General features: G+C 42.0%; 1 protein-coding gene across 1 annotated transcript in view; it reads left to right on the top strand.

Annotated features, from left to right (window-relative positions):
• Positions 1 to 588, top strand: part of LOC310989790 (protein NLRC3-like) — a gene marked incomplete at its 5' end in the record, with an annotated part of 40,039 nt that extends 39,451 nt beyond the window's left edge. Inside the window, 2 exons of the mRNA XM_083976939.1 lie at positions 139 to 312; positions 461 to 588. Coding sequence (XP_083833065.1) covers positions 139 to 312; positions 461 to 491 — 205 coding nt within the window. The 3' untranslated portion in view covers positions 492 to 588. The remainder of the gene's footprint in view (positions 1 to 138; positions 313 to 460) is intronic.
• Between the last annotated feature and the right edge of the window lie 12,130 nt (positions 589 to 12,718).

The raw sequence follows: 12,718 nt of genomic DNA, 5'->3' as shown, positions 1-12,718 counted from the left end.
CACTTCATCTCTATCACAACAATGTGCACAAGATCCTCACAACTCATGTTTGGACAAAGACACTGAAATTCACCTGTTGAAGATAAAAAATTTCCTGATCATCAATGAATTTATCTTCTTCTTTTATTCTTTATGCAGATTGGAGTTCTGCAGGTTGTCAGAGATCAGCTGTTCTTCTCTGGTCTCAGCTCTGAAGTCCAACCCCTCCCACCTGAGACACCTGGACCTGAGATACAACAACCTGAAGTCTTCAGACGTGAAGGATCTGGATGATCTAGTGAAGAGTCCAGACTGTAGACTGGAGACTGTGAGGTCAGTAGGGGGGCGGAGTCAGTCTGTGCTGCTTTCAGCACTATTGGACTAAAGTCAGTGAGACAATAACAGAGACAACAGTCAGCCAATCAGAGCAGAGAGAGACAATCACTGATCCATCACCTCTGTCCTCTGCTTCTCTTCACAGCTGGTACACTCCTCCACTCCTTCAGTCCTGAACCTCCTGAACTGATCTGAGAGCAGCTCCTCTGTCTCTCACAGAGTCCAGTCCACCATCCTCCCTGTGTGTTCTGGATCTGACAGAGATCATCACTCCTCCTCCTCCTCCTCCTCTCTCTTTCTCCTCCTCCTCCTCCTCCTCTCTCCTCCCTCTTCCTCCTCCTCATCTTCCTCTTCCTCATCTCTCCTCCTGATTTCTCCTCCTCCCTCTTCCTCCTCCTCATCTCTCCTTCCTCTCTCTTCCTCCTCCTCCTCATCTCTCCTCCTCTTCCTCATCTCTCCTCTTTCCTCCTCCTCCTCATCTTCCTCCTCCTGCTCCTCCTCATCTCTCCTCCTCCTCATCATCTTCCTCCTCCTGCTCCTCCTCATCTCTCCTCCATCTCTTCCTCATCTCTCCTCCTCCTCTTCTTCCTCCTCCTGCTCCTCCTCATCTCTCCTCCTCATCATCATCTTCCTCCTCCTGCTCCTCCTCATCTCTCCTCCTCCTCTTCCTCATCTCTCCTCTTTCCCCCTCCTCCCCATCTTCCTCCTCATTCCTCCTCCTCCTCATCTCATCTCTCCTCCTCCTCCCTCTTCCTCCTCCTCCTCCTCCTCCTCTTTCCTCCTCCTCCTCATCTCTCCTCCTCCTCTTCCTCATCTCTCCTCTTTCCTCCTCCTCCTCATCTTCCTCCTCCTTCTCCTCCTCATCTCTCCTCATCTTCCTCCTCCTCCTCCCTCTTCCTCCTCCTCCTCATTCCTCCTCATCTTCCTCCTCCTCATCTCTCCTCTTTCCTCTTCCTCCTCATCTTCCTCCTCCTGCTCCTCCTCATCTCTCCTCTTTCCTCTTCCTCCTCTTCCTCATCTTCCTCCTCCTCCTCCTCATCTCTCCTCCTCCTCTCTCTTCCTCCTCCTTCTCATCTCTCCTCTTTCCTCTTCCTCCTCCTCCTCATCTCTCCTCCTCCTCATCTCTCCTCTTTCCTCTTCCTCCTTCTCCTCCTCCTCCTCCTCCTCCTCCTCATCTCTCCTCCTCCTCCTCCTCCTCATTCCTCTTCCTCCTCCTCCTCCTGCTGTCTTCTTCATTCATTCTGATTATTCAGCTCCATCTTGAGGTGTGGTGAAGAACTGCAGCTCATTTCCACATTATTCAGCGTTTCTAAACATGATGGAGGTTCAGAACAGGTTACTATGACGACAGTTAACACATTAATGTAAGTGTCATGTTCATAAACACAGATTTTTTTTTGTATTATGATAAATTATGTATATTTTAAATTTGTATTTTTACCCTTTTTTAAACTTCTACTTCTTGTCCTTATTCTGCTTCTGCAACAAGTAAATTCCCCTCATGTGGAATCAATAAAAGTCTCATCATATCTTATGATAGATAGATAGATAGATAGATAGATAGATAGATAGATAGATAGATAGATAGATAGATAGATAGATAGATAGATAGATAGATAGATAGATAGATAGATAGAGTTGTGTATTTCCTCTTTAAACCACCAGTGGGCAACATTTTATTTAAAATCTCATGTGTTTCTTCACCATCGGATTAAAGTCTGAAATAAACATGATTTATTTGCTTTATTTATTGTTGCAAAGACAAAAAGCCTGAATCAAATGTGCATCATGTTGTGTTCACATACTTTTTCTGTGTTGTAAAGATAATAACTCAATAATATATTGATCTAATGAACACGGTATAATATCAGAAACCAGGTCGTTTCCTCTCTCTGGGTTCACAGCAGGACGATGACTGAAGATAATTATTAACTAGTCAGTAGTAATTCCACGCAAAGGCAATATCTGATCATCAGCAAGATCAGTGTTAATCAATAACTGATAATAAAGATACAGACTGCAGGTCAGAGATCAGCTGGACTCTTCCTCTGATATCATTTCAGAAATGTGTTTGAGGAAGAGGAGATTTCTAGTCAGGCTCAGAGTTTGACCTGTGACTGTGTATCGAGGTCACAGGTCAATGTTTGATTCACGACTCGTCAAATTATTAATCAAAACGTGCAGTTCTATAGGGATCAGTGTGCTATTACTTTTCTCTACGGAAAAAACTGCAACAAATTTCTCATAGAGGATGAATGGGAGGAGGTGAAAAAACTAACAAATGATTGGACTTTGTCAAACGTCTACTGCTCCAGCATACTTTCACCTAGAGACTCAGTTTAAGCTTTAAAATGTAGAATAGAATAGGATGTCTTTATTATCTTTGCAACAAGCACAAAGAGACTTTACACAACTCTATCTATCTATCTATCTATATCTATCTATCTATCTATCTATCTATCTATCTATCTATCTATCTATCTATCTATCTATCTATCTATCTATCTATCTATCATAAGATATGATGAGACTTTTATTGATTCCACATGAGGGGAAAGAGACTTTGTGCTTGTCCAATCCATCCTCCCCTTAGGTGTCATTAAAAGAGAAGTACAAAAAAAGCAACAAAAAAGTCTCTTCTATTTCTGTATTAATTAATTTTGATGGTTATTATAGCTTTTGATCAATCACTATTCATTGTGGCCCTCTCAAAATTTCTGGGAGGGAATTTTATAGTTGTTTACTCCCATTTTGCATCATGTGCACTGAGTTTATTCTCTGGAATGATGATGTGACCCACGAGCTGGTCACACATCTCTCTGACGGGCTGAAAGCTGCTCTGTTACTGAACAAGATCCTCTGTCTCTGTTTCCTGTCAGGGAGAGAGAGAGAGGCTGTAACAGAGCAGCAGATTTCAGAATAAAACACTCAGAGAATCCAAATCCTGCAAGTTGTTGGACGGTGTTGTCCAGGTGGTGAGGGGGCGGGGCTTTGTTGTGACATCACAAAGTGACAGGAAGTCCTGACGGCTGGTTTTAAAGGTGTACAGAAATGGCCGTTTGTCCTGTTTGTCGCGCCGAGTTGTCACGAGCTGCAACACGAGTTTACCCGAGTAAGGAAAACGAATTTGATTGGTCGTTATCGAGCGGGCGGGATATTCAAAGCTTGGGGCGAGACCGAGCTCCGTGTGTGTGTGCGTGTCTCAGACGTTTGAATGACGGATGACGGATCCAATATCAGTGGCTGATGAATCGTGTACAGGCTGACGTATAATCCGTGCGCCTGCATTATCCAATGCGAAAAAAAACAAAACACACTTTCATCCCGGATTTACTCAAAAATAGAATTTTGCACAAAGTTTGGCCTACATCGTCTGAAAGATGAGTTATCACATTAATTTTATGATCCAGAGTGGGCTCAAATTCAGTTTTCTTTTCTGTACACCTTTAAGGCTCAGTTTCTGAATACAAGCTGTACTTGTATTCAGAAATACAAGTACAAATACATATACTGTTTAAAATGTAAAGTGAATGTGTCATCTGTAACTTGATGCCTTTTGGAGATCATTTCATCTTCCATTTGCTGAACTGTTCACATTAACAGACATTTGATCAGCCCTTTGCATGACAGTGTATGCCATGGGGAGGTTTCTAATCACAAGCAGCTGCAGTTCCTCTCCTGGCCACTAGAGTGAGTCTCCAACAGTGGGTTGGTCTCCATAGACTCCCATATTAAAATGTCTACATCCTGGTAGAGAAACAGTCCTCACCACTGTCCACAGGCTGAGCTGTGTGAATGAAAAGTGACAGGAATTGTGTAAAGAACAACAAAGAGAACCGAGAGTTAAGTTTAAGCTCCGCCCACTTTCACTGCTCGTGTCTTCAGCTTCTGTTTCCTACTTGAAGGTTCGTCCATCTCACCTGAGCTGTGTCCACACAGGTGGGCCCAACGCCACAAGGGGCAAGAGGGGGCGTTACCACCAATGGCAAAATCAGCTAACACAGCAGTAATGGTCAAGATACATGTATTGAGAGGAGAGTATCAAACACCATAAGCCCATGTTATTTGGGGTTCACTAGCAAGGACCATGCCACAACAATGTACCATTTAACATTTTAACCCTCCTGTTGTCTTTCTGGGTCAAATTGACCCAATTTGTTCCCTTCCTCCATCCTTCCTTTCTCCCTTCCTTCTTTGCACAATCATTTTTCCCTTCCTTCCTTCTTCTTCCCTCCTCTTTTGATCCAGTTGACCCTCCATCTTTCTTTCCTTCCTTCTTCCATCCTTCTTCCTTCCTTGAACAAATCTGTTCCCTCCCTACATCTTTCTGTCCTTCCCTTTCCCCTTCCTTCTTTCCACAACCATTTCCCCCTCCCTCCCTTCCTTCCTTCTTCCTTCCTTTTTGAACCAATCTGTTCCTGCCCTTCATCTATCTTTCCTTCCTTTTTCCCTTCCTTCTTCCCCTTTGTCCTTCCTGCCTTCCTTCCTTCCTACTTTTCCTTTGTCCTTCCTGCATTCCTTCCTTCCTTCCTTCATTGACCCAGGTGGACAACAGGAGTGTTACAGTAATTGAGGGAATGTAAGTGTTGAGGATGGATATTGTATGAGTGGTGGAATGGTGAAGGAAGGTTGACGTCTGCACTGCTGGTCTGGGAGGATGAAATGAAGACTGGCGAAGGGATGCTCAGAGAACAGAGTGGGGGCTCCATCTTGGTGTGGTTCTGTCCGAGCTGGTTTCATGCTCCTCAGACGGTAGTATACACTGGTTGAGTAGAGAGGGATGGAAGGATGAGAGTAGGGATGATTGGAAAGAGGGATGTGGTTAGAAGGTGCCTGGATAAAGGGAAGAAGGGGGTTGGGTTGAGGCAAAAGGATGAAGAAGAGGTTGACCAGGTACATGAAGGTTTGACTGGTGATTAGAGGTGGTTGTGGCGTGGCCCTGCTCCTGAACAAACGTTAACCACTTAACTCCATTTATTTCACAACCAGCTAAAGTTGAACTCTGCCACCTGTATGTTATGTAAACGCTGCTGGACCTTGATCCACTCAAACTGCCCGGTGTACGTCAAAGGTTTAAGATTAAAAGGCTCCTGCAGCTGCGCCTTAAAATCTATTATTTGTAGAGAGTGGTAAATACATGCAATATAAAATGAAATGACCGGCGTACATGTGTCTCCATTGTTGTCTGTGCCAAAATACATCAGCGCCTCCATTTCCTGCGTAGACGTTGGCTCTTTGGACTGTGCAAGAACATCATGCTAATCTTTTATAGAGCAACTAGGAGTCCATTTTAAGGTACGGCATCACCAGCTGGTTCTGGAATTTGAAAGTCAAATCTAAATTAACAAATTCTCAATCTGGTTAAAACAGCAGGCAAGATCATGGGTCACTCTATTCACAATTCTCAGGAACTCTTTGACCAAGCAGTTATCAATCAGACGAAGAACGATTTAACGGACAGGTCTCATTTTTTACATGATGAATACCAACTAATGCACTCAGGGAGGAGATATAGAGTCCCCCTCGACCACTACCATCACTACCATCATCGATACCATCACTACCACCAACAACAACAAAACTTGAACTCCCAATCTTTCACACTTTGTGGCATCAAAAGTGCATCACTCCATCACTACCATCACTAGCACCATCACTACTATAACTACCACCATCAATACCACCATCGCCAACACTACCATCACGACCGTCACTACCATAATCACCACCATCATCACCATCACCATCACTATTAACATCACTACCATCATCACTATTAACATCACTACCATCATCACTACCATCACTACCATCATCACCACCATCATCACTACCATCACTATTAACAGCACTACCATCATCACTACCATCACTACCATCATCACTACCATCACTATTAACATCACTACCATCATGACTACCATCACTATTAACATCACTACCATCATGACTACCATCATTACCATCATCACTACCATCAATATTAACATCACTACCATCATGACTACCATCATTACCATCATCACTACCATCATTACCATCATCACTACCATCACTATTAACATCACTACCATCATGACTACCATCATTACCATCATCACTACCCTCACTATTAACATCACTACCATCATTACCATCATCACTACCATCATTACCATCATCACTACCATCATTACCATCATCACTACCATAATCACCACCATCATCACCATCACTATTAACATCACTACCATCGCTACCATAATCACCACCATCACTATTAACATCACCACAATCACTACCATCATCACTACCATCATCACTACCATCACTACCATCATCATCACTACCATCATCACTACCATCACTACCATCATCACTACCATCATCACTACCATCATCACCATCATCACTACTATCATCACTACCATCATCACTACCATCATCACCATCATCACTACTATCATCACTACCATCATCACTACCATCATCACCATCATCACTACTATCATCACTACCACCATCACTACCATCACTACCATCATCACTACCATCATCACCATCATCACTACCATCATCACTACCATCACTACCATCATCACTACCATCACTACCATCATCACTACCATCATCACTATCATCATCACTACCATCATCACTACCATCACTACCATCATCACCATCATCACTACCATCATCACTACCATCATCATCACTACCATCACTACCATCATCACCATCATCATCACTACCATCACTACCATCATCACCATCATCACTACCGTCATCACTACCATCACTACCATCATCACTACCATCACTACCATCATCACTACCATCACTACCATCACTACCATCATCACTACCATCATTACCATAATCACTACCATCATCATCACTACCATCATCACTATCATCACTACCATCATCATCACTACCATCATCACTATCATCACTACCATCATCACTACCATCACTACCATCATCACTACCATCACTACCATCACTACCATCATCACTACCATCATCACTACCATCACTAGAATCATCACTACCATCATCACTACCATCACTACCACCATCATCATCACTACCATCATCATCACTACCATCACTACCATCATCACTACCATCACTACCATCATCACTACCATCATCACCATCATCACTACCATCACTACCATCATCACCATCATCACTACCATCATCACTACCATCACTACCATCATCACTACCATCATCACCATCATCATCACTACCATCACTACCATCATCACTACCATCACTACCATCATCACCATCATCACTACCATCATCATCACTACCATCACTACCATCATCACCATCATCATCACTACCATCATCACTACCATCACTACCATCATCACCATCATCACTACCATCATCACTACCATCATCATCACTACCGTCATCACTACCATCATCATCACTACCATCATCATCACTACCATCACTACCATCATCACTACCATCATCACTACCATCATCACTACCATCATCACTACCATAATCACTACCATCATCACTACCATCACTACCATCATCACTACCATCATCATCACTACCGTCATCACTACCATCATCATCACTACCATCATCACTACCATCACTACCATCATCACTACCATCATCACTACCATAATCACTACCATCACTACCATCATCACTACCATAATCACTACCATCATCACTACCATCACTACCATCACTACCATCATCACTACCATCACTACCATCATCACTACCATAATCTCTACCATCATCACTACCATCACTACCATAATCACCATCATCACTACCATCATCATCACTACCATCATCATCACTACCATCACTACCATCATCACTACCATCACTACCATCACTACCACCATCACTACCATCACTACCATCATCACTACCATCACTACCATCATCACTACCATCATCACCATCATCACTACCATCATCACTACCATCACTACCATCACCACCATCATCACCATCATCACTACCATCACTACCATCATCACTACCATCACTACCATCACTACCATCATTACCATAATCACTATCATCATCACTACCATCACTACCATCATCACCATCATCACTACCATCACTACCATCATCACCATCATCACTACCATCACTACCATCATCACCATCATCATCACTACTATCACTACCATCATCACTACCATCACTACCATCATCACTACCATCATCACCATCATCATCACTACCATCACTACCATCATCACTACCATCACTACCATCATCACTACCATCATCACTATCATCACTACCATCACTACCATAATCACTACCATCATCACTATCATCACTACCATCACTACCATAATCACTACCATCATCACTACCATCACTACCATCATCACTACCATCACTACCATCATCACTACCATAATCACTACCATCATCACTACCATCATCACTACCATCACTACCATCATCACTACCATCATCACTACCATCACTACCATCATCACTACCATCACTACCATCACTACCATCATCACTACCATCACTACCATCATCACTACCATAATCACTACCATCATCACTACCATCACTACCATCATCACTACCATAATCACTACCATCATCACTACCATCATCACTACCATCACTACCATAATTACTACCATCATCACTACCATCACTACCATCACTACCATCATCACTACCATCACTACCATCATCACTACCATAATCACTACCATCATCACTACCATCATCACTACCATCATCACTATCATCACTACCATCACTACCATAATCACTACCATCACTACCATCATCACTACCATAATCACTACCATCATCACTACCATCATCACTACCATCACTACCATCATCACCATCATCACTACCATCATCATCACTACCATCATCATCACTACCATCACTACCATCATCACTACCATCATCACTACCATCACTACCGTCATCACTACCATCATCACTACCATCATCACTACCATCACTACCATCACTACCATCATCACCATCATCACTACCATCATCACTACCATCACTACCATCACCACCATCATCACCATCATCACCATCATCACTACCATCATCACTACCATCACTACCATCATCACTACCATCACTACCATCACTACCATAATCACTATCATCATCATCACTACCATCACTACCATCATCACCATCATCACTACCATCACTACCATCATCACCATCATCACTACCATCACTACCATCATCACTACCATCATCACCATCATCATCACTACCATCACTACCATCATCACTACCATCACTACCATCATCACTACCATCATCACCATCATCATCACTACCATCATCACTACCATCATCACTATCATCACTACCATCATCACTATCATCACTACCATCATCACTACCATCACTACCATCATCACTACCATCACTACCATCATCACTACCATCATCACTATCATCACTACCATCACTACCATCATCACTACCATCATCACTATCATCACTACCATCATCACTACCATCACTACCATCACCACCATCATCACCATCATCACTACCATCACTACCATCATCACCATCATCACTACCATCACTACCATCATCACCATCATCACTACCATCACTACCATCATCACTACCATCATCACCATCATCATCACTACCATCACTACCATCATCACTACCATCACTACCATCATCACCATCATCACTACCATCACTACCGTCATCACCATCATCACTACCATCACTACCATCATCACTACCATCATCACCATCATCATCACTACCATCATTACCATCATCACTACCATCACTACCATCATCACCACCATCACTACCATCATCACCATCATCATCACTACCATCATCACTACCATCACTACCATCATCACCATCATCACTACCATCATCACTACCATCATCACTACCATCATCATCACTACCGTCATCACTACCATCATCATCACTACCATCATCACCATCATCACTACCATCATCACTACCATCATCACTACCATCATCACCATCATCACTACCGTCATCACTACCATCATCATCACTACCATCATCACCATCATCACTACCATCATCACTACCATCATCACTACCATCATCACTACCATCACTACCATCATCACTACCATCACTACCATCACTACCATCATCACTACCATCATCATCACTACCATCATCATCACTACCATCATCACTACCATCACTACCATCATCACTACCATAATCACTACCATCATCACTACCATCACTACCATCATCACTACCATAATCACTACCATCACTACCATCACTACCATCATCACTACCATCATCACTACCATCACTACCATCATCACCATCATCACTACCATCATCACTACCATCATCATCACTACCATCACTACCATCATCACTACCATCATCACTACCATCACTACCATCATCACTACCATCACTACCATCACTACCATCACTACCATCATTACCATAATCACTATCATCATCATCACTACCATCATCACTATCATCACTACCATCATCACTACCATCATCACTACCATCACCACCATCATCACTACCATCATCACTACCATCATCACCATCATCACTACCATCACTACCATCATCACTACCATCACTACCATCATCAGTACCATCACTACCATCATCATCATCACTACCATCACAACCATCACTACCACCACCAACAACAAAACTTGAACTCCCAAACTTTCACACTTTGTGGCATCAAAAGTGCTTTTTCTCAAAATGAGCTCATTGAGTCTGTGACGTCTGGTTTGGCTTCATCTCACAGAGGTTTGGTTAAATGTCATAGCACATGTAGAGCTGGATGAAAGGAACAAAAGTACAAATCTACAGTAGAAACCAACCTCAACAGTAAAGTTTACAGCTAAAGCAGTGAGTGGCCCAGTGGTCAGACTCAACAATGTCCTCTGCTTGATGTTCTGCTGTCTGGCCTCTGATTTGCTGCCTGCAGCTTCATTGTGGTTTCTGATCTGTGACTGGCTAGGTAACAGATGACATGTTGAGGGGAGGGAGCTCCACACACTTTATAATGTAAAGATGAATTGGATTCAACAAGAAGACATCAGCAGCTACAGGACTTCATATCTCAACTGCCCTGAAGGACAGAGATGGACAACAAACATGGTAAATATATTTATATATTCATATATATCCATATATAGAGTCCTTTAACTCAGGGGAGTGTATTAGAAACAGCATAGTATTGATCTCCTCCATTTAAGCCACTAAGCTACAGATATACTGTCTATATAAAGTTAATTTAGATGTGTTGTTGCTGGGTCTTCACACTTTTCTTTCCCTCATAGAATTCATATCTTGTTTTATTTATGTTTATAGTATAGACACAGTTGCATTGTGTTATATTTATTATATTCTTTAAGGATGTTTAAAGGTGGGGGACATTAAGGATGTGTTTGTTTGTGTTGTTTGACTTTAAGTTTTCAATAACTTTAATGATCTGGATCAATATTTATTGAGTGTTACAAATTACACAAGACGTAAATATGTATTTTGTTTAAATGTACTAGAACATCTGGCTAACTGAAGTAAACCTTTGCAGTGTTTAGTGCAGTTCATGATATTTCCATGGTCAGTCATTAGAACTTATCAGCTCATATAATTTAACAGATAAACTATGTTTAATAGTTTTACAACATTTACCTGTTTGATTTTTTTTTACACGTAATTTTACACAGAATAAAAAAATCCCACTGAGAAAAGGATCAGTCAGTGGTCAGTAAAAGGACTCCACAGCACCTCTGCAGTGTGTGTGTGTGTGTGTGTGTGTGTCCCTTTAAACTCAGTTTATCATATCAAATAAGTGTTCAAGTGCCATTTTATGCAGTATGTGTGAGATGAAGCATAAATAACGTTTAATCTGATCCATGCTTCTGCAGAGAAAACTGAATCATTCCAATCAGTCATCTTTCTGTCTTTATTCTCACTTCAGGAGCATTCATATTTCACATCCCAGATGTTTTATTCTTATACTCATGTGTCTTGACTGTATTCAGCTTCAAACTGGAAAAGAGAAATCCTATAATCAGAGAACAGTCAGCTGATATGAATGACTCTGTGTAACCATGGATCCAGCTATAAGACATATAGACAAGAGCATCGTCAGCATATGAACACACAACAGTACTTCAGTACAGTTGGATTTTTACTGCTGCCTTTATTAAACACTGTTAGAAACTCTCAGACAGACCACAGGGGGCGACAGTGAGTTTTTACATTGTCTTGTCTTTACATTTCCATTAGCACCATCACAGCCACAGCTGAGCTTCCTGCCCATTCACAAATGTAATGTAGATACCATAAATTCTCCAGTAGAAGCGCAGGCTTTTATTTGCTTCACCGGCTG

The sequence above is a fragment of the Trachurus trachurus genome (genome assembly GCF_905171665.1).
Source record: "Trachurus trachurus genome assembly, chromosome: 8".
NCBI classification, from domain to species: Eukaryota; Metazoa; Chordata; class Actinopteri; order Carangiformes; family Carangidae; genus Trachurus; species Trachurus trachurus.
This window is presented reverse-complemented; position numbering and strand designations above follow the sequence as displayed.